Raw genomic sequence first — 27,251 nt, forward strand, 5'->3', positions numbered from 1 at the left:
AAGTAAAAAAAAATTGTAATATTAATAATGCCAAACGTACAACTACTTAGGAATATTAACTAGGATGTCACCTCAAGAACCATACATCAGAAAGGACCAACATAACGTTGTTCCCAGAAGAAAATGTGCCTGGCTGTATCAAGGCAGAGCTATCATGATTCATTGTATATGAATATTGGATTATATTTTGTTGTTTTAGACAATCTGGAAGCAAGACAGCAGTCCTTCTCTAACACTGGGCTGAGTGGTGCCGGAGCTGGGATGGGCATGTGCCAGGGTGCTGGGATGGAGGCCTGGTGGGCAGGGGCAGTGGACGAGCAGAGAGGATTTCATCCTTACTGTACATGGTTGAACAATGTAGCTAGCATTCGTTTAGTTTGAGCATTGGAGGTGAAGTCCTATTAATCTTGTGCTTTCTTTGGGAGGCACTTCAGGAGGTTTAATTGGTCAAGTTACTAAAATCCAGAGAGGATAACTAGAAGGAGAAATATATGGTAACATGATATCAGTCCAGCCATTCATAGAAGCTAGCGTCTGAACTGAGGGACAGGCTCTGCCAGCCAGGACCAGCATTAGTGTGAGGGGTGTACGGGCATAAAACGCACTCTAAGAGAGGTGTGATATCATCCCGAAGACATGGATCATAGACTGTAACTGAATAAGGACAATGTCTTTTAAACTCACACACCTCTGAGCTATGACACTACCTTATACATTTCTTTGGTCACAGGCCTTGATAGTGTTGAGTCTCAAAGTTGTATTGTTACTATAAACTGGAAAGTATTAAATTTTACGGTAGGAATAGGATGTGGAACTCCAATCAGCGGGTCCATATTAAAAAAATAAAGAATTTGTTTAAAGTCTTGGCTCTATAGCAAAATATACGTTATTCAATTTGTGATTATGTGCTTTAAATTAAAACAAATGGCTAAAGTGTGTATATATATGTTTTATTTTTTTGTGATTATTTGCTTTAATGATGTTTTGATCAACTCACCAAGTTTACTGGATTTCATTTAGGGCCATTTCATATGGAACAAACTGCCTTTAATCTTTAAAAGTAAACTTAATGTAGGTGAAGTGTGGGAACACAGTCAACTAAGGCAATAGCAGATTCTTTTCTTCCTTATCAAATTCATTTTAGAGCTATGCTCGTTGAGTAGAATCATTTAATAAATTATGGTTGCATAAGGTAAATTATTTTTTCTTATGCTCATACTTATTCTCCCTCTTTTGCTGAGATCATAGAGTTAAACTCACATTAATTAAGCACACATTTACACGTTATTGTTATCTTCTCCTCACAGATGAAGGAATAAAGCGTAGAGCAGTTGAGAAACTTGTCAGCTTTTTAGAGCTTTAACAACCAAAGAGAGCATTTTGAAAGCAAGCCCTGGGGAATGTTTAGGCTTGCATCTGAGGCTAGGAGAGCTGTCTCGCTCCGTGTTCCTTATGCATTTTCACCTATTTACTCAAAGTCGAAACACAGTAGTTATTCTTGATTCCCCCCTCTTTCTCACCTTCCACACAATAAATATTTAAAATCTATCCATTTCCATAGTGTAGGCCATCATCATCTCTCACATGGGGATATTAAGAATATGTTAATAGCAAATGTGTGTGTAAAGCACTTACTAAGCATTGTACCAAGCACCTGACTTAGACTTACCTATATTTAATTCTCACAATTATTCCTTGAGGTAAGTTTTTCTCATTTTAAAAACAAGACAGCTAAGGCACTCTTCGATTAGAGGCAAAGATACCAAATAGTATCCTCCTGGATTTTCCTACCTTAGTGTTACGTCCTCCAGTTCACTTTCCACAGCACAGCGAGAATGATAATTCTAAAATAAAAATTTTCCTATATTATTCAAGGTGTTAATTTTTTTTTTCTTTTTGGCATCTTGCTGCCATTTGGGGTCCATATTTTGTACCCCTTTTCCATGGGGCCTTACCCATGTAAGAACTGATGGAAAATTACAGGGGGAATTTGGGTATCACGCAAGGATTGGTGAAAGTGGAGAGTTGTCTCGACTAACTGTCTGAACCAACACCTTCTTGGTGCCTTTGGCAGACTGTGTTCTAAAGATGACTGCCACAATATCTCCCCTCTCACATGGTCTTCCTACAAAGTGACACCAAGAAGTGCTCCCTTCTCTTGAATCTGGATGGGCTTCTAACTGTGGTCACTCTGACATTATGAGACTTCCAAGGCTAGATCATAAAGGGTGATATGGCTTCTGCATGGATCATTGGAATCATTGCTCTGGATCTCGATGTAAGCTATCAAAATGCCCCAAGACCACTGTGTTATGAGGAAGTTCCGTCTAGCCCTGGGGGAGAGACCACGTGGAAAAGCCCTAAGACTACCAGATAGAGATGGCTGGCCAGCCACCAACTGCTCCAGAACCAGTCATTGCCTGACTATAGCTGCATGAGAGACCTTGAGTCAGAAACAGCCAGCGACGGCCTTCCCAAATAATGACCCAGAGAGAATCAAATGATTGCTGCCGTGCCAAGCCATTAAAGTTTGGGATGATTTGTTATACAGCAATATGTAACTGCAACCGCGTCTTGCGATTTATACCCCTTGAGAGTAGCTGTATGCTCGAGGAGGACACACGCAGTGTTTCGACCTTCAGTTTGCGCTGGGGACGGGGGTCTCTTCTCTTCCCAGACTACCATATTCGGGGCTTGTGTTGCCTGGTGCTGAGCTGCAACCTTGACTTTGTGAGTGGCTAAGACAATTGTGTGCACTTGGACTGTGTTTCTTATTGAACTTTCAGCATCTTGGTGTGTCACAGGTGATGAAACATACATTTTATCCACTGATGACCCTGCCAGCTGTCTCCTGACTCCATTTGGTGGCTTGGCAGGGAGACAAAGTCGCTAGATGTACTCACCCTGGCCCTCATCCTACAAGCTCTCTGTCAGGTCATTCACGGGTGTCTTCTTCTTCCCTCTCAGCTTCTTGATAAAAATTTCCAGCAGGACAGGGGTGCTGATCCTTTTTCTGGAACACTTTCCATGGTGCATCCGCTGGCTGGCCAGCCACATTCTCTGCATGAGCTCGAGGAATTAAAGGCACCCCTTTGCCGCTCTGCTTGGGTTCTTCTCCATAAATCTCAGTTTAGGCTTACACTCTGTGTCACTGGTGGTGTTTGTCTCCTTACGACAAGAAGTAGGATTCATGGCCAACACATTCTATGGATTTTGTCAGGCCAAGCTGGATGAATGGTGACAGAACTGGGGGGAGGGGCATCCCCTTCCTAGTTAGTGACGAGAACACTTCATCAAAAATGTCTCCCCACGTATCAGGATGTCTGTCTCTGTGCCTGGTATTTTACCATTAGGGATTTATGTAATCAAGATAGTATATGTTTTAAAGGATCCCAGAGTTTAGATGGGGAGACGGACAAAGGAGCTGACAGCTACAACTCAGGATGAACTCCGCCACAGCAGGACGACGCACAGGGCATGTTGGGAGGGAAACAGATCTCAGGGGACGAGGGGAAGTCAGGGACATCTGAGGAAGCTGAAACGTCCGGGTTGAGGGTTGGCCAGGTTGGCCAGGTTGGCCAGGTGAAGGGAAGGAAAGGAGAGAGAAAGCCTGCTTCATTTCAGGGATTGAGAAACCTCTCTGCTTCTGGAGACTGTGGGGGATGAAAGCGAGGAGAGCAGCAGGATCGGGCAAGGGAAGGTGCAGAGTACAAGCAAACAAGGCAGGGGAGTTGGACTCCAGTTTTAGGGCAGTAAGGAGCTGCTTGTCGTTTTAGGCAGAAGAGGTATAAGATGAGATTTGTCTTTTAGGAATATGGTTTTGTCTGTAGTGGGAAATGTTGGAAAGGGCTACGCTGGTCATCCAAGTGAGAGATGCTGTTGCCTCAAAATGGGAAAAAGTGGACATGTTTTAAGATGCTTTTCAGCGTGACCTCAAGAGTATTCTTTTTACCCTCATCCTCCTTAATTCCCAGTTCGCCAACCCCACTTTGTTCCATCCTGCTAGTCTTTAAACATATCAGCTCTTCAGCAGTGTCAAACATCACAGCCTCTTTCCCCCTCCACAGTTTGTCTGTAATGTTCCTTGTCTTCCACGTTCGGTAAACTCCTGCTCATCCTTCCACCCATCTCCTCTCTATTTTCCCTGACTTCCCCAGGAAATATGATTTTCTCCTTGATACTTCAACAGATCTTTTGTCTCTCTTCTGTTGTATGTATTGTATGCTAGTGTTTTCCCCTTCAGTTCAACTCTCTCATCCTGTCCCCCTGCTGGTTGCCTGGGAAGTCAGTCTGAATGAATTCCAATGGACTCTCTTCTCTGAGACTGAATGGATATCAATGGACTTCTCTCTCTTCTCTGGCTTCTCATTGGGTTGGACATTTTCAGGAGAGGAGAAGGGAGTAAGGGAATAAATGTGGGCTATTTATTCCCCTCGTTTCCTTTCTGTGAGGTTACTCTGAACTGGTTGCCTCCCACAACACAGGTTATACCTAGTGATGCACTGGTAAATGGTTAACAACCAACCTGAGGGATGGAGAATCCCTGATTTGTAGTGTTTGCCCATTTCTGCGGTGTAAATACTCCTACCATGACTGATTTCAAGAAACTAATGTGATGTCACTATCTGTGGAGTTGGGAAGTGATGTACACTCTCTATTCTCTCAAAGTGCCACAAGTCGGTGCCAGCACCTCCCGATTCCAGTTTTTCCTTGTAGATAATTGTATCGGTTCTTCCCCTAGCCCTTCAGGCCTGTGAGGAGGGCTCTGCCACAGTTTTTAGCCCTGAGACATTGCACTGTCTTCTGTGGCTTTCTTCACAATACCCATACCTTTGAAAATAGTCCTTTTATTAGACCCTCCTCAGATTATCCAGTTTGAGGTACCATCTGTTTCCTGATGAGATCCTAATTGATTCACCAAGTAATACTGTGTGGAAAATAGTCATTTAGAAATCTCTCTCCTGCTGTATTACAAATACTTAGAGTGCAGGGATTATGATTTATTAGTTTTTTTTATCTCCAACACCTAGTCAGTGGAGGGGTGAGAAGGGAAAGAAGGTATTCACTGAATACCTACTATGCACCCGATATTGTGTCAGCTGCTTTAGAAATGTTTTCTATTTAATCTTAACAAATCAAATTAATTCTAGTACTATCATTATAGGCATTTACAGATAAGGAAACTGGGCTCGGAGTGGTTAAATAACTTTTCCAAGGTTCCACAGTTAGGAAGTAGCTGAATTAGGATTTGAACCTGAGTATCTGGCTCTAAATTCTATTCTCTTTGCTCTGTTGGCTCAATTTGTTTTTAGTAAATGGATGGATGTTTTAGTCAACAGAGAAGACATAGTGAGTGCATCAGAGAGAGATGCCTGCTGAGAGGGATCTTCAAGTGGGAGGAAGATGGCAATTGGCTTCCTTCTGTTCCTCCGAGTGAAGTTTCTAGCAATCTAGCACTTTATAAAATATAAACTGTTCATGTATAAGTGTTTACACTGAACAGGGTATTTTAGGTAACATCAGGGATATCATAGATTAGTCATAAATCTGGCAGATATTTTTATTAGAAGTGTAACAAATTCATGTCTTATAATAGTATGGGACAGCCTCTCATCTCCTTGGGGTTTAACATTAGCTTAGTACTCCGAGATGAGGAAAACCTTGTTTGTACAGTTGCATTAAATGATGGGGGAAATTGCAAGCAGGATCAATTCAAGAGAAATTTTTTAAAAGAAAATACTTAGATCATCCTAATATCTCAAATTTTGTGCTCCAGTCTTTTCTTTTTCTTTTTCTTTTTTTTTTTTAAAGGTTTTATTTATTTATTTAACAGAGATAGAGACAGCCAGCGAGAGAGGGAACACAAGCAGGGGGAGTGGGAGAGGAAGAAGCAGGCTCATAGCAGAGGAGCCTGATGTGGGGCTCAAACCCAGAACGCTGGGATCACGCCCTGAGCCGAAGGCAGACGCTTAACCGCTGTGCCACCCAGGCGCCCCTGTGCTCCAGTCTTTTCATCTAGAAGACACTGGTGACCCTAGTCAAGACTTGGAGGGAAGACTTGTGGGAAGTCTGCTTTAAAGAAACATCTGTCATGTATTTCTGCTCTCTTGAAAGGGCTTAAAGCAACTGGTATTTTGTTTTAATAATGAAAAGCATTCACTGGAAAAATCGATCTTGTTTTGGCAATTTGATTCTGTTAAGATGGCATGAAAGGGAACATAATAGGTCTAGTGGTCCCCTTAGAAGCCTGAGTGAGAAAACTTGAGTCTAGTTCTGGCTTTGTTACTTGCCTAGTTTTTTTTTTTTTAAATTTTATTTATTTATTTGGGAGAGAGAGAGAGCAGGTGCGCACACAAGCGGGGAGAGGGGCAGAGAGAGAGGGAGAAGCAGACTCCCTGCTGACCAGGGAGCAGGACACAAGGCTCCATTCCAGGACCCCGATATCATGACCTGAGTGGAAGGTAGATGCTTAACCAACTGGGCCACCCAGGCGCCCCGTTGCCTAGTTTTATTATTACAGCCGAGCCACTTAAATACGTGTGCCTCACTCTCCTCATAGGTGCAATGGGTAGTTGGATTAGACACAGACTAAACTGTCTTCCTAGCTCTAAGAAGCTTATGAAATGCTTAAGAATTTTGCTTTCTTTTTAGTAAAGCCATTGCAATTTTTCTACATTTATTAGGCACTATGTCTTTTTTTTTTTTTTAAGATTTTATTTATTTATTTGACAGAGAGAGAGACAGCCAGCAAGAGAGGGAACACAGGCAGGGGGAGTGGGAGAGGAAGAAGCAGGCTCCCAGCAGAGGAGCCCGATGTGGGGCTCGATCCCAGGACCCGGGGATCGCGCCCTGAGCTGAAGGCAGATGCTCAATGACTGAGCCACCGAGGTGCCCCAACCACTATGTCTTTTAATTCCAATTTTATTCTTGTCTTCTTTTATAGCAACAATTTTATTATTTAGTTAGTCATCCTCTGTCTCTCTTCCTCTCTCTCATTATCTGTCATTTGTTTACCATCTATCTACATACCCATAACTACAGAAAAGCTGCCCCTAATATGAAGGTACAAAAATAAAAGAATCCCTACGTCATACTTCTGTCTAGCCTTCTGTTCCCTAACATATGTTTTGTTTGTGTGTGTGTGAGTGTGAACATACATGTATACATATATACATGTAGGTTTAGACATGTAACATTTATATACACATACAAATATTAACATATGTATGTACACAGTTGTTTTTTGGTAATGGTTTCCTAATCATAACTCTCCTGGAAAAAAAAAAGAAAAACACTTTGATTTATAGCATCTGCCAATTTCTGTGGTGTAACTGCTCCCACCATGGCAATTTCGCATTACCCATGGTAAGTTGCTGAACGTAGAGCTGAAAAAAATGCACATAATCGGCTCTTGCAAGCGATATGAGCTGGCTCCAGTACACCTCCGAGTGTAAGCAGCTTGTGGGGTGCAAACTGCTCTCTTTCGTGCTTAAAATACCTATTTTAACATATTTTGCGAACTGAATACTGAACCTAAAAGTAAGGAATACAAAACATGTGCTTTCTATATGATTTCTGTTCATTAGGATCTTTACTTTGAATTATTTTTAATAGCTCTCTCTCGCCCTCATACCAAATGTGTGCATACACGAGCAAATTCTGTTGAATTTTTTGATGATGTCTGTGCATTATGTAATTGTGTATGAGCAGACAATATTAAAATATGGTGCAAATTTTCTGTCTCGAAGTCATCTATCCTTTCAAATTTAAAGTTAAAAGAGCTTCCTTAAAAATCTGTATTTCTAAAGGGTTTTAAACCTGTAAGCCTTTCCTCGTGAATGTGTCTGTATTTGTTCCCAAGATTTTCATTGATTAGTTGTTTATCAAGGGAGTTAGGACTGGAAAAATCCCCAAACTATTAGAATCAAGATTGTCTGAGAATGATATAAATTTAATATACTCAGAAATCTAAAAAGCTGCACATAGTAATTTGGTATTTAGTCAATCACAGAAAGGCTACAATGCGTTAACTGTTGACTGAATGATGAGCATCAAACAGAGAGTGTAATTAACACAGACAGAAGCTTACTGCCAACAACAGTTTGAAACAATTTTAGTCCTCTATCTCCTGCCAACTTTGATATATAAAGAACCCTTCATTGCATGATGGAGAAAATTTGTTTTTGTATGGGGAATTCAGCTTGTACCCCAGAGCCTCCAGAATAGTGGCTTTGCAGGGTAGGAACTTAATGGGTATTTGTTGGATTGAACCAGATCTACATTTAAAAAAATTGGTCCTCAGATGCCACACAATTCTTGTTAGTAAATTCTCATTGAATTTCATGAACCAGTGGTAACATGTTTTCTGTACCCTCAAGTAGTAAGGGAGCCTTTGCCAGGCTAGTGAACATTTTCTAAGGGAGAAAAGACAATGATGAATACCTGTCTTACTCAACCCAAGGAAAACTTTTACAAAAATAGTCATTGGGAATTGAAGTGTGTGCTGATCCAAGAATTGATCTGTGCTGATCAAATGTGCGAGAAGGAATATCAGCTCTAAGGTATTCATTTCAGCTACCACTTGAGCTCTAAGTTATCCACTGATGGTTTATCGGCTATAACTGGAACCAAGTTTGCCCTGATAATTTCGCTGAGTCCTGGGCAGTCAGCTTGAATTTTGAGCTGAGAGCCAGGTGGGACAGGCCTTGGAAGAGTATGTGGCTGAGTGAGTTGCGGGTAGGTGTGTGTGTGTGTGAATATTACAAAGTGTGTATCATTCATCCACACTGATAGAGATAATTGTCAGAACATAACCATCATCTGTAGCCCTTGATTGTCTTTAGGTTACAATTCAAAGTCATGAGCTGCCCCTGTGTATCTCTCCGGCCTTATATCCTGCCATTGCCTTCCTTGTCCCCACAGATCAGTCATGCTGAGCTGCTAGGAGTTCCTCGAAGCAGTCAGGCTTCCTGACACCTCTTTGCCACAGTGATGAAGTCGTAGAATATAAATGAGGTTCAGTGGGGTGGAGTCTGGAGCCAACGACCAAGAAAGAATTCTTGAGGCGTCTGGTGCAAAATTGGTGGTTTATTAAAGCACGGGGACAGGACCCGTGGGCAGAAAGAGCTGCTGCCCCAGGTTGTGAGAGGTGGCTGATTATATACCATGGAGTTGGGGGAGGTGAGGAAAATGGGAGGCTGAGAAAGCACTTTCATATTTTAAAGAAGACTCGCAGGACATTGGAGGCCCCACCATCTTCAAGCCAATACTGTCCACACTATCACTGTGTCCTTATCAATGAGCTACAGATACCTTCACACGTCAGAGAAGACTCACAGGATATTGGAGGCCCCGCTATTGTCAAGCCAAGGCTGTCCACACTATCACTGTGTCCCTATCAATGAGCTGCACGTCCTTTCCTTAGTTTTAGGGCAGCCAGGAGTGCCGAGGAATGTTGCATACATGGGGGGGGAGGGTGGTTACAGGGTGTCAGCTTCTGCTTTGTCTTCAGCCAGCCTTCAATTCCCTCATCAACAGGACTGCTCTTACTGCTTGATATCTGCTTCTTCCCATCTGACACTCTCCTCCCACCCCTGACTCAGCTTGATTTACTCCTCTAAGCCATTCTCCTGAACCCAGTTTGGCTGTCTCTTAGAATGACACCCTTGTCTGCACTGAGTGCCTATCTTGCGAGGTCTGTTGCATGCAGTAATACATTTATCAGTGTCTATCACTTTGTATTGTAGTCGTTTGTCTGCCTGTCTGTTTCCCCTGCAGACTGTATGTTCTTGAGGAAGAGATTGATTATTGTCTCATTGTATTTCCAGGACCTAGCACAGCACTTGGCAAATAGTAGGTACCCTATAAATGTTGAGTATTTCAATATGTAAGTAACTGAAATTAATAAATATGTAATTTACTAGTTGAGTATTCATCTACTCAGTCTTGAAATGCCTTTATTCATCGGGATTTTTGTTGTAGCAGAAACATAACTCAAAATCACTTAAGGAAAAACAGGAATTTACAAGTGCAAATAACTGTGAATCTAAGGAGTGGTGCTGCCTATGGGCATATTGGATCTGGGTCTCAGATGATGCCATTAGAAATCTCTTTTCTCTCTATGTCTCTTTTCTCCTCTGAGGTGTTTCATCCAACAAGTTCTCTCCATGTGATTGGAAAAGATGGTCCTCGTAGCTCTAGACTTACATGTCCAATCTAGATCATAATTTCAGAAAGAAACCGAATGTCTACTCCAGTATATCCAAAACGTCTGTGCTTGGCTCTAGTTGGGTTCCATGTGCACCCTTGGACCAATCACTGTGCCCAGGGCAGTTAGGCATTCTGTTTGTTCAGTTTAGATCACATGTAAGCACCTGTAGATTGTAGGGTTCCTTAATTGAATATTTCTTGGGAAGTGGTTCCTGGAGGTAGTTTACAAAAGGACGTGGTACTGAAGGCAAAAATACAACAGGTTGATTTTGCAATATGATGAATAAATATGCATTTTAACTGGTGCAGCCACTCTGGAAAATAGTATGGAGGTTCCTCAAAAAGTTAAAAATAGAGCTACCCTATGACCCAGCAATTGCACTAGTAGGTATTTAAACAAACGATACAAAAATAGTGATTCGAAGGGGCACATGACCCCGATGTTTATAGCAGCAGTATCCATAATAGCCAAACTATGGAAAGAACCCAGATGTCCATCGACAGGTGAATGGATAAAGAAGATGTGGTATATATATACAATGGAATATTACTCAGCCATCAAAAAGAATGAAATCTTGCCATTTGCAATGAGGTGGATGGAACTAGAGGGCATTATGCTAAGTGAAGTAAATCAGAGAAAGACAAATACCATATGATTTCATTCATATATGGAATTTAAGAAACAAAACAGATGAACATAGGGAAGGGAAGGAAAAATAAAATAAGAGAAAAACAGAGAGGGTGACAAACCATAAGAGACTCAAATAGGACACAAACCTAGGGTTGCTGGAGGGGATGGTGGGTGGGAGGATGGGGTAGCTGGATGATGGCCATTAAGGAGGTCACATGATGCAAGGAGCACTGGGTGTTATATGCAACTGATAAATAACTCTACCCTGAAACTAATAATACGCTATATGTTAACTAAATTGAATTTTAATTTAAAAAACCCAAAAAACCAAAACAAATGTACATTTAAAAAAGTCTACCGTGTGTCTAGTCCAGTTTAACTCCATACATCTTTTCTGGGTCCACTGAGATGCACCAAGCCTGACGTAAAAGAAATCTCTGGAGGATACTCAATTTTCAGGTACTTAGATGCTGAACATAGGTGTATAATTCTATGCCTCTATCTTGCTCCTTTCATTAAGGAGCCTTTTATTTATGGCTTTAAAAAACTTTGTTTAAATTTTAGAATATATTTTTTATTTATAGACAAGGCACACAGATAGTATATCGAGTTGTCATCTGCCCCATCCCCCAGTTTTCCCTGTTGGTAGCATCTTACGTTACTGTGGTACATTTGTCACAGCTAAGAAATACCCTCTGTGCATTACTGTTAACGAATCATCACAGTTTATTTGAATTTCACTAATTTTTCCCTAAAAACTCTCTACTTTTTTCTTCCAGGATCCCATTCAAGGTACCACATGGTATTTAGTCATCATCTTCTTGGCCTCCTCCTGTTTGATAGTTTCTTGGGCTTTTCCTTGTTTCCGATGATCTTGACAGTTTTGAGGAATGCTGGTAGGGAATTTAAACTGTCCCTCAATTTGGGTTTGTCTGGTGTTTTTCTCCAGTTTAGACTGGAGTAATGGGATTTGGGGAGGAAGAGCTCTGAGATCAAGTGTCGTTCTCACCACATAGTGTCAAGGGTGTGTACCATCCACGTGACTTACACAGTTGACACTGACTTTGGTCACCTGTGCAGTTATTTTTTCCTCCCTCTTCTCGTACTCTCCTCTTTTGAAGCAGGTCACTATGCACCACTTACACAAGAGGTGGGGAGTTAAGCTTCACCTCCTCGAGGGGAGGAGGACTTACATAAATTATTTGGAATTCTTCTGTACGGGAGATTTGTCTCTTCTCTATTTACTCAATTATTTGTTAATGTCAGTATGGACCCATGGATATTTATTTTTTATTTTGGGTTCAGTTGGCTCCTCTGTCCCTTTGCCTTGCTCCCACCCTTTTGTTCTTTGAGTGCTTCTTTACGTTCTGGCTTTACAAGATACCCCATTCTCGTTTTGTATATTCTGTCCCAGTTCTAGAATCAGCCATTTCTCCAAGGAGCCCTGGTTCCCTTTATGGGAGAACAGTATTAGAAGCCGCGATCTGGGAGCTGGTGCTGGTGGATGCTGGGGTACCATTACTTCTCAGACCTCTCAGTGGACAGAGCTAATAAATATATGTATGTAAACTAACTCAGTTCACTGCTTGCTTAGTTTCCTTTGTTGCTGACCTGTCCCTCTGTCATCTATGCATGCCTTCCCCTTGTCCTTCAGTTGGACCCATAATTTGTTTTCTCCTGGCTTCCAAATTTGGCCCTATTTCTTGGTTATGCTTTTATTACATTTTCTCCTTGATTCAGTGATTATGATGTAAGAAGTAATATGTTCAGCTTGATCCAGCTCTTGAAATAGCTACTCCTCTGCTGTGTCCTTGCAGACTGCATGTTCTGTCCAGGACTTATTGGTGATGCCCAGATGCTATAGAGCATTTAAACAAGGTTTTCTTTCTGGTCTTTGTTGTGAGAAGCACATATCGAATTACATAACTCTGAAAAAAAATAGGTATTCTGTCTGACTATCCATTTTAAATATGCAGCAAGTGATAAAGTGATAAAGTAAATATTTTGTGTCAGAAAGCTGGATCAGGTTATAAAAAATTCTAGAATTTTGCTTCTGCAAAGATAGAACATTCTTTGGAAATTATGGTGTTATTAGGAAAGAGGATGAGTTATTTGAAGAGACATATGAAGACCACCTCAGAGTTAGTAGATACAAGAAATTTTCTGATAGCTCTTTTTATCTCCTTTTAAAAATTGAATATATTTGACATACAGTGTTGTGCAAATTTAAGGTGTATCTTTTTCTTTCATTTTCCTCCTTTCTCCTTCGTTTTGTTCCTTTTTTTTTTTTCTTTTTCGCTATGAATAAGTAAAAGGATTTATGAAAGCTTCAGGGGAACTTAAAACACCAAAACCATGACAAACAATGTGTGAGGAAGAAAGTGAGATTTGCTTCCAGAGAAACTGTGTAGAAGGTAAGCCCCTTCGTTCTTTAAATGAAGGAGGGAAAAGGATGCCCACACTCTTATAAAATTCAAGCAGATATTTGAAGACCCGGTGCAGCCTTAGGTCCCCGGGGGTGGACATCAGCAGAGCACATGTCACAAAAGGGCTCTGGCTTCAGGTTGTATTTGCTACATGGGTCTGGAAGATAAAACCATAATTAGATCATCTAGTCATTTCTGAATAGTATGAATTTTAGCAAGCAAATTATTCTCTTAAATTTCATCACGTATTTAATTGTTTCATTTCTTAAAACAAGTGCAAAATGAGTAAACAGTATTTTTAAAATCGATACTACATTTTCCTCAAACATTTTTTTCTAGAAAAAACACAACTAGTACATAATCTTGACTCTCATTTATGCTTCTTGGGGAAGGCTGGTTTATTTCAGGCATTCATTAACTCACTCAGTCATCAATCATTTATTGGGCACTAATGAGGCAGAATTATTTGAGGCCTTGAGGATAGAGATTTGAGTCAGTGACAGTCTTTATCACCACCCTTCGACTCCGGAGTTTGGGAATGTAAATGGGGCCACTGTGTGAGGAACCCAGTGTTTAGGTACGATGCTAGAGGTGAGTGTCGGGTACAGTGGAAGAAAAGGGAAAAGGTGAATCTGTTCTATCTTGGCAGCCCCCCACCCCACACCCTGTTGCAGGCACAGTGGGAAACCAAGTGCTACTCTAAGGAATCCTATAAACCCCAACCCATGCAAACACAAGGAAGCCATGCTGAAGTGCTCTCTCCCCTTTATACCCGCTCTCTCATTCTCCCTCCTCCCCTCTCATTCTGCCTCTTACCCTCACAGCAGTGGTCAGGGGCTTCAAGTTTTGAAGTATTAACACAATCAAGCATTTAGAAAACTTTCTCAAGGGAGTGTCTTTAGAGTCCATGATCAGAGAATGAAAAGTAATCATGATTCTTGGATTTAAGATGGGCTGGGTGTTGAGGGATGGGGTGGGGAGAAGGTGTGCAGGACAGACAGCAATGACAAAGGGTAAGTCCAAAGTGGTCTATATTTCCAGGCGTGGTGAGTAGGAATGATGGAAACTGACAGACACAAGAGTATAGCAGTCATTCAACACAGATGTCAGTAGCCAGTTGGTGTGCGTTCAAATCCCGTATGACTTACTTAACCCCTTTGTACTTCTCTTTCCTTACCTGAAGGTAGGGAGGGTAATTCTTGTACCCATATCGTGTGAAGATTATATGATTTCATATGTATGAGATCCTTAGAACAGTGCAGGACACATCGTCAGTGCTATATAATTAAGCATTGGCAATTGTTAGATTTATATATTGAACATCTTGGAGGTGCAAGATACTATAGTAAATAGTAGGAACAACAAGAGATCTTCCAGGTAGTGTTCCTTCCACAATATTCATCAGCAAATACTTCTTTCTAACTCCTCTTCACCTGAACGTTTTTTATAATCCCATTTTGTGCTGTCCCTTTAAGGAAATAATCCGTCTTTTCTCCATATACCTCTTCGTATGGATCAGCATTTTCCATTAGGTTCCATATCAGGCTGTTCATTGAACAAGTAAGTATTCGTAACTGTATGAAAACTTCGACTTGGAGTGGGAACATCATCTAAGGCCTTAGTGTCTGGATAATGAAGAACCTGCTTTACTTTGCTGAGAAGGGAGCAAAGTATTTGTTTATGATTTTCTGATAGCACCATCTTTAGATGCTCTGAAGGTCTTTAACTGTGATTGCCAACTGCTAAGACTATTGAAATCATGCTGCCTACATAAAAACAGCCATTTAGACTCTAATGTGAACAGACCAGCCATGATGTAGCATTAAAAAATTCAGCTACTTTAATTGAACATTCTGTTAAAAATTAATGAGAAAATGTTGACAATTTAGTCAAAAAAGAGTGGTCACTCATGACTTCTTTGAATTTATAAACTGGGGTTGCAAGTCCAGGACTGTTGACCAGCCAGGTAGTTGTGATGAGGTTGGGGAATATCGGTGAGGTTCAGTGGGGTGGAGTCCGGAGCTGACGACCAAGAAAGAATTCTTGAGGCGTCTTTGGTGCAAAATTGATGGTTTATTAAAGCACGGGGACAGGGGACAGGACCCGTGGGCAGAAAGAGCTGCTGCCCCAGGGTTGTGAGGGGTGGGTTTTATATACCCTGGGGTTGGGGGAGGTAAGGAAAAAAGGGAGGTTGAGAAAGGACTTTCATATGTTAAAGAAGGCTTACTGGATACCGGAGGCCTTGCGGTTGTCAAGTTAAGGTTGTTTTTCCCTCTAGCAAGGTGTTAACATTGAGATGGTTGGGAACTTCCTGGAGGCTGCAGATTATAAAGACATTTAATTGTATCTACATTCCCTTTTGGAAGCTAGGTAGAAATGCTTCATTCTTGTAAACTGCTAAGACATTTGCAAACTGAGGGAGACTTAAGTCTTGCAGGATTGCGGTATCTATGGGTTAACTATTTCTTTGTCCTTTAGGGCAGCCAGCAGTGCCTGAGGAATGTCACGTACATCCCATGGGGGGCGGTTTGCGGGGTGTCAATTTCTGCTTTGTCCTCAGCTTGCCTTCTGTTCCCTCATCAGTTGTAGGTGTGGGTCTGTGGGCCCATCAATTACCTTCCTTTTCTTTAGTAGTAATAAAATCAAAAAGGTAAAATCATCATGTTTCTACTGTTTCAGCAATACTGTGAGGTTAGAGAAGTTAGAGAATCTTTTTGAAACTCGGAGACCTCAAGAGTCAGTAAGTTTCAAAATAAAACTTTCATATTTGAGTTAGTAACTAAAACTGTGCTCATAGTATACTGAAAACCTTACATTCAGATGTGTATCAGGTAAAGCCAGAAACAAGAAAATCGTTTTAGCTTCCAAAAAAAAATTGATACTTTTTAAAAGTTCAAAAATAGAAATTTTGACTGGTCACGATTCCAAATTAGTAGTTGAAAAGGTGTTTGGGAATCTGACAGGCAAGCAGTGGTTACATTTTAAAAGATTTCATATTTTTTTTTTTTTAAAGATTTTATTTATTTGACAGAGATAGAGACAGCCAGCGAGAGAGGGAACACAAGCAGGGGGAGTGGGAGAGGAAGAAGCAGGCTCATAGCGGAGAAGCCTGACGTGGGGCTCGATCCCATAACGCCAGGATCACGCCCTGAGCCGAAGGCAGGCGCTTAACCGCTGTGCCACCCAGGCGCCCCTAAAAGATTTCATATTATTGAGAAGCTGTGAAAAGAGAAGCAGCCACACAAAATCTTCCTGTGGCTCTCTTGATCTCACAAAAAGAAATCTAAAATATTTCCTCTTGTCAGGTTTAGCTTCAGGGTGCAATCTTTAAGAAATCTGGTGTATGCACTAGGAAATCTCACTGACTCTTGCCATCCCGAACTCTCCCTGCTTCTTATAAAGACTTGCAGTGGGGTTAGTTTCAAAATCAATCCAGGCATTTCAGGGCAGTTGGGCCCTCCGCGCTTGAATAATTAAGCAAGTACCATTAAAGAAAAGGCTACACATTAGTAACTTAGAAGAATCAGAGTGGATGAACCACTTTTCAGAACCTGCATGACAATTTTGAAAATTAAACCCAGTTAATAGAAAAAAATGCTAAATCAATGGCCATAAAATTTAATGGGTTTATAGCAGCCTTAACACAGTAGGACTGAATTATCATGTTAATTTAATTTCCATTTCTAAATGAACCAGAAGGCACAATAAAGGTCAATTAACCAGCTACCTTCCCTGTCTTCTTTTTCTTTTACTGCTGGTTTTAAATCACATTCAGCCCCAAAGCACTCACACTGCTTCTGGAAACTCATTAGTTTTTCTTGAAATTAAAACAAAAAAGAAAAAAAAAAAAAGAAGAAACAAAAACTAACAACTAACCATGTGCTGAGAACAACCACTGGGAATGTGCCACAATTATGGGGATATATGTATTCAATGAAAAAGCTTTACTCTTGTCACATTGAGGCTACGAACAGTCACACCAAGCCTAGGGAAACATACAAGTTAAAGGTCTCAATTATAGTGTTTACCAAGTGTTCATCTACAGTGAAAAAGCTGTGTGCTACTCTTAACATTTATGAGGCGAATAAGGAACGGAACTCCATCTGTGTAATGTGGGTTTTTTGTTAGTACAGTGAGAACCTCAAGCTTTGCACAGCCTGCATTTTTCACATTGAAATGTGTCACTTTATATTAATAGGCTTTTATTACATTTTTTTATTTAATAAAAAGAGAAAAAAAAAAAGTCTGTTTCTTCCTCCTCGCCAGCAAGAGAATCCTTGTTTTTGGTGTAATTAATTTGCAGTGTATTGCCTGTAATTTGATACAATGTGGATCACAAGCTTCAAACATTCTGGTGTTTTGAGAGATTAAAAACAACATCAAGGGCACTAGATTGGTGAACAAAATATATTTCTATTTTTCAAAATCTATATAGCCGCTAAAATTGGTTTCTAATCCCAGTGTTGGCCAGAATTGAAACAGCGATGTGTAAATATTGAGAAATGATCATAATTTTGATTCCAACAGGAACATCTTTAAAATAAAATAAATATTGGTTGTAAAGTATTGAACACCAGGTACTGGGTAGCTTTCAGTGAATGTTAGCCTTCTTTCCATTCCACCTCTTCAGTATAAAGTAGAAAAATGAAATATTCATTATTTAAAGTTTGGCTGTTTGGAATTATTTCTTAGGATTGTAGAACTTTAAGACAACAATGACTTCCATGCCTTTGCTTATCAAATTCTTATATCAAAGATACTGAAGTTAAGTGTAATTTATTTATTTTTTTTGTAAAGATTTATTTATTTGAGAGAGAGAGAGAGCACTTGTGCTTGTGGTGGGGGGCAGTGAAGAGGGAGAGAGAGAGAATCTCAAACAGACTCCCCAGTGAGGACAGGAGCCAGAGCTCAGTCTCACCATCCTGAGATCATGACCTGGGCTGAAATCAAGAGTCAGATGCTTAACTGACTGAGCCACCCAGGTGCCCCTAAGTGTAATATAGATCAGGAGTATAAGAGTTTTACTTTATGACTAACATCTATTTTTTTTCCAAATAAAAACATTTAGTTCACCTTTCATTTAATAAAAATCTGCCCCGTTGCCTCCCCTTCACACCAAAGATGAATCGATCTCTATCTACCTGTCTGTCCATCTACCTATTTATCGTCTAGCTATCATTTCTAGAAACGGTTAAGTAGGATTTAATGATCTCGTGACAAGTTCTGCGCTAAAGTGAAACACACTGCCTGCAGAATGTTGATGTCAGAGTGCATGTTCACAATGTACAGATTTGACAAATAAATATATACCCGTAGATGTGATTGGATTCGAGAGGCATCTTTTTTTTTTTTTCTCTGAAAACCTGTAGGCTAGCAACAGAATCCAACCTTTCTTTTAATCAGAACCTGCTTAGTCCACTTTTAGAGTTCCTCTAATAGAAGAGGAAAAAAAAATGAAATTTTGCTCCTGAAATTCTTTAAACATTAAATACATTTAAATGATTTTATTAATTGCATGTGTATAATAAGTAGGGCTTTTATGAGCTGGAGGGATTTCTTATGCTGTTTTACTCCTGGTCTTTCTTCAGGTTGACATTGGGCTTGCACCTCTAAAGCACCCATTCTGTCCCCTGTGCCAGATAGCTCTGCGATGACTGCTGTCTTCCCCTCTGCTCTCCCTTTCCTCTTCCCCTCCGTCCCTCGGAGCTCTCAGTGAGCTCCAGAGTGCAGCCCTAGGAGCAAGTGTGAACCAAGTGCCTGCTGTGGCCTTTTGCCACTTGCTGTTTTCTACAATTGATGAGGACGCCCTATTACAGTGGATTCTCAAAAATTATTGCTGATTAGCTGAACGATATCATATCCTATGATGTAATGACCCTGCCCTTCCCCGCCTTGTTTTGAGACTGCGGGGCCTGCCTTTAACCATTAGGGCACTGTGTCGTGAATTATATCACGGAACTGTTGATATGATTTAGCTGTTGGAGTCACGGAAGTCACTAGACTGGGACTGACCATGTCCAGACAGGGAGCGTAGAGGAGCAGGGTAGGTACATGGTAGGATAATAGGAAAAGAAAGAAGAAAGATGGCAGCAAGAGGAAGGGTGTAAGAAGAGAACGGAGAAAGCCATGGCAAGGCATGCCTTTCGTGACCACGATCATGAGGCAGAATTCCCATTCCCGCATTTGCACAGCTGTGCCTACACACACACACACACACACACTGCTTACTGACCTCATGCCATCATTACTGCTGCTATTATTTACAATGTCATGGTCAGTTCCAAAGATGACTGAGTTTGGAACTTTCTGTCTTTATGGCTTTAAGGAACTTTCTTCCAGGTGAGAGTCTAACTGGTGTCTCTTCCAACTATTACCCGATATTTCATACGCCCATGTCTCCCAGAAGTTGTTTTATCGGAATATATGAATGCCTTTGACAGCTCTTCTGCCATGTGGCTGTGTGGTTTTGGGAAGTCACTTTGCTTTCTAGGCCCTGGTTTCCTCAGTGTTGAAAGGAGTTTGCCCTTTGATCCTGAAGGAACCTCTGGCTCCTATATTCTGTGCTTCTCTGAAGCCCCACTTCAAGCATGGGGTAGGAAAGCAAAGCAGGGTGAAAATGCCCCAGCTTTTCCTTCAGTTTGCCTATCTTGTACAAAGATGAAGTGAGGTGAACTGATTTTTGCTGGAATATCATGTGTGTGATATGCACGCACACACACATACATACATGTGTGTGTTCATATATATGAACATATGCATATACACAGATACATGAACGTGTATGTATTTGTTCATCATATATCTATAGATAGATATGTATTCTACAGTAATTTGAAGTTCTATTATGGTAGTAAGTGACGTAGAGGCAAAATTTAGGTGTTGCCTAAATAAAGAGACAATAAAAAAAGGGGAAAAAGTCTGTTTTTTGACTTATAAAATTTTTGGACTGTTACATTCTTTTATTGAAATGGGTTTAGTATATGTGCAGATGTTTGTTTTTAATCAGCCTGTTAAGAAAACTGGAGAAAAGTGATACTTATTACTCACTTAAGAAACATCTGTCCATTTTTGTATGACAGTGTATATGTTTTTTAGTGACAGTATTTCATATTACACTTTGACCTCGCCCAGAGAACTGAAGCTACTGCGCGAGGAGAGGGAGGCTGATGCCTTGCATGAAATGGGCCAGGTGGCCAACGGGTAAAGGAAAATGCAAGTTTGTTACCTAGCAGGACTGACTTTATCTTGCTAAAAACATGTTTGCTAAGAATGTGGATTGGAAGGAAAAATCTTGGGATTGTGTACTTTGTTTTACGTTTGGAACGAATGAGTAAATATATGATGTGAACGCAGCTTGGTCACCCTTCCCTCTCATCGCAGAGCCACTGTCGGGAGAAGACGATGGTGACTAAGGAAAACTGGGCCAGGATGGCTGCAGAGGGGCCCCTGCCCCGCAGCCAGGGGAGCCATTTGGCTCCCTTGGAGCTCCCTCCCCCGCAGAAGCAGAGAGGAGAGGGACACAGGTGACAGCTCTGGGCCTAATGGCCCTCTCTCTTTTTATTTCTCAGCTGAGGGGCTAAATGTTCTCATATACACGCACTTGTCCCTTTCAGCTCTGAGAATAGGGATGGTTTCTTCCTCCCTAACTCTGTCCTTTCTATCTCTTATTCTTTGTTCCAGAAAGAAAAGAAAAAATAAAACGCCAGGATGATTTCCTCAAGAAGTTTCTTACTTTCAGAAAACTACACAGATGTGGCTGAGTGCTATGCGAAGTGTGCAGTCAGCCTCTCTCTGCCCGGCATCGAAACAGGCTGCCGAGGATACCTGCAGCCTGGGCGTCGGCGAGGTATGAAGACGGCTCAGGTAGGTACAGAAAGATGAGTGTGACGTGCCTGGGAAACAAGTAAACCATCCTTAAGCTCCGTGGGCACCACCCAGGATCTCCCTCTCCATCATGAAAGGGTGGCTGGTGCTGTCATTCATCCCTCGACTTGGCCATGTTCATGGAGCCGCTGACCCAGTATGCACTCGGTGAGCTTCTCCTCAGTGTCAGGCACAGATGCCCTGTGTGTGAGCTGGAGTAAGTCTACCAAGGGAAGACACTTAAAATAATGAGAACTTTGATTTTGAGTTTACAGTTGGCGAGGTATTGTGTTAAGTACTTTATATGCCTCATTTCATTTAATCTTCTTATAACCCCATTTTTCAGGTTAGGAAACTGAGACTCTGAGACTCTCAGGGGCTTGCCTAAGACCACATAGCTAGTAAGTGACAGAGGCAGGTTTGAACTTGAGACTGTTTTACTCGGGAGCTTCCCACGAAGAGGTCATTGCACTAGAAAGTGATAAATGCAATGATGGAGGCGTGCCTGGGGCCTGAGGAAACAGCAGAGGGATTGGACCCACCATTGGGAATTCAGTTAAGGCATTTTGGAGGTAGTAGTTCTTGAGTGTATCTTAAACTCTGGGCCTGAAAGCAGGTTGAAGTATATTGGTGATTTGAAACAGAAGGGATGACTTGTGAAAAGGAGTGTGTGAGCAATTATAAGGGCTTTGGTGTTTCTGGAAGATCACGTGTAAGGCAAGGGGCTGTGGGACATGAGCCTGGAGAGGTGGGTGGGGCTGGGTCCTGGTGGATCTTTTAGAATCTACGATGTAGCCAATGCCAAATGCGTTTGGAGCCTGTGCAGTAGTCTGGGAGAAATGTGATGGGGCCTGGCTGTGGCAGGCACCACGGAAGGATGGAAGGAGGGCAAGGGGGGAAGACTTGATGGCCAGCTGGGCAGACAGAAGGAATGAGAGAGATGGAGAAGTTGTAGGAAGCCTCTCAGACGTCTAGCTTGGTGGCTGGATGGGTGGAAATGCCAGCAATATAGACAGAGGATCCAGGAGAAGAACAAGGCTCAGAAGGGTGCTGAGCACTTTTATTCTTCTCCAGTCTATAGTTACAACCACATGTTATTATTAAGCTTTTCTCTAGTAGGTTAAATTGGTAATGCATAGATTTCAAACTTACTGTAATTTATAGTTAACTATTATGTTTTATAATTTCATAAATAAGAACTATTTTTCTTGCCTGGGGGAAATTAAAAACATTTGCTTTAATCTCAACCCCCTCCCCCCCCCAGAATTAGGTCAGCCACAATGTTATGGGTCCTAATGATAACGACCAGCACTTAACTGAGCGCGGCACGTGGTCCAGGCGTTGTTCTATGCATTTTACCTCCATCAGTCCATTCCTCCTGCCTTCCGTGATTTTAGTCTGAAAACCGAAGTTGTACCACACTGGAGGTCATTCATTCCCAGTTATGGGGGCTTACTGGGGTGGCTCTGTCCAGGCCGAGTTTGAGCATGGCCTCATCCCCTTCGCCAGGGAGACAGCTCTGTGGAAGGAAGTCAGAGAAAGCTGTTTGGCTACAAGCTGCCGGAGGCTGGAGTGTGTACTCTCTTCAGACGGAGTCTGTATCCTGGTAATCCCAGTTAGAAGCTGTGTGACTCGGGGATGTTCGTGGCAGCGTTATTCATAATTGCTGAAACTGGAAACCACTTACATGTCCATCTACTGGTGAATGGACAGACAAAATGGATAGAAACTCCACTCAATACTGTTCAGCAATAAAAAGAAAGTACTGAGTCATGCAAACTTATTATGCTGGCACCTTGAAAACAGGATGCTAAGGAGCCAAGCACAAGAGACTGCGTGTTGTATGATTCCATTGATATGAAATGTCCAGAAAAGGTCATTTTCTAGAAAAAGAAAGTAGATTAGTGGTGGCTTGAGTCTGGGGGTGAGATGGATTTAACTATATGTATGAGGAATTTTGTTGGTATAAAAATGTTCTTTAAGCATGGTAATGGCTGCAACCATTTGGTCAAGTTACTAAAAATGATTGAATTGCACACATGAAATGGATGGATTTTATGATATGTAAAATATACTTCAATGAAGTTGTTAAAAAAAGGAAAAAGAAGCTGTGTGACCTTGCCCAGGTTCTTGAATCACTTTTTTGTGTCACCCTCCTTATCTGTACAACAGGGTGGTGAATTCTTAGTCCTTGTTTAATCTCTGGCAGCATTTGGCTCAGGTTATCCTTTACTGCTCCCCCTGCTGCTGGCCCCCATTCATTTGCTGGGATACCGTCCTGACTTGATTTCTCTGATACTGAACCCTCTTGATTTTTTTCACAATGAAGGCTGGAATTGGGTTCTCTGACAGTTTGGGGACTGGTGTAATTGTTTCACTCTGCAATTATTTATCAGGCTCAATGCCTGTGGTATGCATCCCCATTCAGCCTCTGCTACTTTTTTTTTTTTTTTAAAGATTTTATTTTTTTATTCGACAGAGATAGAGACAGCCAGCGAGAGAGGGAACACAAGCAGGGGGAGTGGGAGAGGAAGAAGCAGGCTCATAGCGGAGAAGCCTGATGTGGGGCTCGATCCCAGAACACCGGGATCACGCCCTGAGCCGAAGGCAGACGCTTAACCGCTGTGCCACCCAGGCGCCCCAGTCTCTGCTACTTCTGACGTTGGGATTGTTCTGGGTTCTGCCTGGGATATTTTGGGACTTGTTGGAGAGATTTTTTCTGACACCTGAATATCACTTTGGGTTGCTTAGCTCTATGGGCATTTTTATCAATCATTTCGCATCAATTTCTAGTAAGTCTCTCCTGTTCAGTTTTTCTAGAGACACCTCTCCTGACATTCTGAATCCATTACAAATTCACTTTTGTTTTTATATTTTGCTTGTGCCGATAAGATTTTGTGAGGAAGGGACATAGAGGATATGCTGTGTGTGCTACTGAGGTCGCATTCAGGACTGAAGGGCTTGTTCATCCAGCTGCCCATGGTTGGCTTCGTCACTGGGAGAGCCTTCACCCAATGACTCATCTACTCAAGGCTCAACCTTCTCACCCAATTTGCTACGACTCTGAGGGACCACCCAGGTTCAGAGCTTCCTGGAGCTGGCAGCAGCTTTCATTGAGAATGCATCCGGCCTAGCTTCTCCGTCTATTTTTGTTTTCTTCCCTTCTTTTCCGTAGAGTTGGCTCCAGGAATACCCCTAATGAACCTACTGTATGCTAATCTCCATCTCAGGGTCTGCTTCCTGGAGAGGCCAACCTGTGACAGAAGAGATGTGAATACATCTGTCCGCTCAGCCATTGGGAATGCTTTTTACAGGGCTTGTTTTGAGATCAGGAGCCTTTTAAAATAAGGTATTGAAATGCACGAGTTCTTTCCAGAAGGTGAGGTTAATTTTTCCCTCTAATGCCAACTCACTCCTTTTGGCTTTTGATAGAGACATCAGGCTCAGCTGGGTTTCCAACTTCTCTCTCCCGCTTTCTCCCGACAGCCAGTACCATGTGACCCTTACTTGTGAGCTCAGCCTTCCACTTCTCAGGGCTAAACTAACTCTAAGTGGAAAAATCTTAGCGTTTGTCTAAAGTCAGGCTTTCCTCAAGCAGATCCTAAGATGAGGGTTTGCGTGTAAGTGCTTTATTAAGGAAGTGTCCCTGGAAGAAAGGGGAAGGAGAAGCTGGGCAAGGAAGGGGAGGAAACCAAGCAAGACTAAGGTCTCAGGAGAGTTCTTTGGAGGTAATGTGATGGTTAATTTTATGTGGCAACGTGACTGGCCACAGGGGGGCCAGAGTAAACAGTATTTCTGGGTGTGCCTGTAAGGATGTTTCCAGATGAGATTAGCATCCGAATCAGTGAACTTGGTCAAGTCGGTTGCCCTCCCCAAGACTGTGCCATTTGGGCATCAACCAATCACCCAGGGGTCTGGATGGAACAAAAGGCAAAAGGAGAGGCATTTCTTTCTTTCTTTTTTTTTTTTTTTCTGCCTCACTGACTGAGCATAGACACATCTTATTCTCTCTGCCCTGAAACTGGGATTTACACCATTGGCTCCTCCATTTCTCTGGCCTTCAGACTTGGACTGAACTATACTACTGGCTTTCCTGGTCTCCAGCCTGCAGACTGCAGACTGTGGGACTTCTCACCTTCAATAATTGTGTGATGCAGTTTTTCATAATAAACCTTTATCCATCCATCCATCCATCCATCCATCCATCCATCCATCCATCCAACCATCCCATCCTATTGGTTCTGCTTCTTTAGAAAACCCTAATATAGATAGTGTTGTTTGATCCTCAGAAGAACTCTGTGATGTAATTCATGCCTCAGAAATTTTTCTTTCTGAGGCAGAGCAGTTGGGCTTTTGTGCTCTTGCACCCAATATTCAGATTGATTGACAGTGAATGACTCCTTGTGGTGGGGCCGGGAGCCAGGATGAAAACTCTCAGGCACTTCTGGCTGTCTGCCCATGCAGCGCAAAGCCACTCCAGTACCATGAGGTTGTCTTTCAAGAACACATATGAGTGCTGGATATGGGGAGCCAAAGCACACAGAAGCTGGAGAAGGGGCATCCAGAAGGTCTAAGAGTATCTTGGTGGAGCAATGACATCATCTGTGGCGTGGTTCAATCACCAGCATCCTTATCAGATTAGCTTTGGTGCCAGGCTCCAATTTTGATAGTGGGTCAGGACAGGAGACTTTTGAAAACTGACATTATAAGTAGTCTGTCTCTAGGCTAGTAGAACTTGTAGAATATTTGATTTTGTGTTGTACTGCATTCCAGTGAGCCTGTTGGAGCGAGATAGTTTTTACAGGGCTTGCAGAATGCTCCATGAAATAATGAAATGAGTTAATCTTTTTATGGAATTGCTCTGTATTTGCTAACAAAATGCAAAAAGTGTTTGCCAAAATCAGCAATCCCAGTATTGGTCTAATTGATGTTGAGCTGTTCCTCATAGTTGTAATTGCCCACTAAGTTAGTGGCTCCTTGAGGCCACTCTGACAATGGTAATAGGACTATGTCATCAGCATAAAGGAGGATGCTATGATGGGAGGTCATGTATCCGGGTTATCAGAAGATGTATCAAGTGGTTTGGGTGAAAAATAAAGAGGTGGACTAGGACATTTGTACTATTTGGGACTGTAAGCTGCTCTGTCAAGAGCCCATTTCTCATCCATTTTGATCCCTTTTTATATTACAGTAAAGGCTCTGAAGGGCTATTAAAAGCCAAGGATCAATATCGAGATTATGCAACTTGGCCCATAAATGGTTCTGTCTATAAAATCAAAGGCTGACAATAGAGTAATAAATGCCACAAGTCTCAAATTATTTTTGACCATTTTCCCTAATAGAGGAAATAGAGTATAGTAATAGTTCATAATAGAAAAGCTATCTCTAAAGCATTTGAGCTCTTCCTGTAGGATTTTATATTGAGACACTCAGAGAGACAGTGTAGAAGAGTAAAGACTTTTTTTTTTTCAAGGATATAAAGAAGATTGCTGGGGGGTAAGCAAAGATAGAAGAAGGTTGCTCTTCCCCTCCCTTTTTTTAATACTAACAGCAGACTATTCTCTTGGTCTGTTTTATAGAAATTATACTATTGGTGATTATGTCAATAATTTTGGATGGATTAACACCTGTAGTGTAGAATAGGGTTTGTGGTGGGAAAACTCTCCCTGTTACACAGTTCAAAATAGTCATTTTGTAGCTGAACCAACGTTGAGTGTGCTCCTTGGTGAGTCACAGATACACCAGGTGGAGTTGTTGCACAAAGTAAAGTTTATTTGCAGCAAATAAGGAGATCACAGGAAATAACTTCTAAAGCCCTGACACTAAGCAAGGGTGAATAGATTCCTTTTATTTAGGGTTAGAATGAATATTTAGATAGGGAGGCCTTGCCATTGTATGTAGAGGCAGGCATAAGGCTGCACATGTGCTTAAGGAACATGCTTGTCCATACATTGTATGTGATGTCAGTGAAGCTTGTGCTTCTCCTTGTATGGAGATTTTAGTGATAGAATGAGGTTAAGGTAGTTTTCTGTCATTCTAGAAGTCACTCCATGATCCATCCACACAGGCGCAAGTGGAGGATTACACTCAAACTGGGCTGGCGGGAGGTCTTGTCAAGGTAG

The 27,251-nt window shown here is 41.7% G+C and overlaps 1 protein-coding gene across 9 annotated transcripts in view; it reads left to right on the forward strand.

Annotated features, from left to right (window-relative positions):
* The window catches only part of LOC123797886 (uncharacterized), a 297,452-nt gene that overhangs the window by 14,594 nt on the left and 255,607 nt on the right, over positions 1 to 27,251 (forward strand). For all 9 annotated transcript variants that reach the window (XR_015725794.1, XR_015725795.1, XM_087864735.1 and 6 more), the window contains one exon: positions 20,947 to 21,129. Coding sequence is in view for 7 of the 9 variants with exons in the window: in XM_087864735.1 (XP_087720861.1) it covers positions 20,974 to 21,129 (156 nt within the window). In the remaining 2 variants the exon portion in view is untranslated. The remainder of the gene's footprint in view (positions 1 to 20,946; positions 21,130 to 27,251) is intronic.

The sequence above is a fragment of the Ursus americanus genome, chromosome 9 (assembly GCF_024610735.1).
Source record: "Ursus americanus isolate L20-20 chromosome 9, mUrsAme1.1.p, whole genome shotgun sequence".
In the NCBI taxonomy this organism is placed as follows: Eukaryota; Metazoa; Chordata; class Mammalia; order Carnivora; family Ursidae; genus Ursus; species Ursus americanus.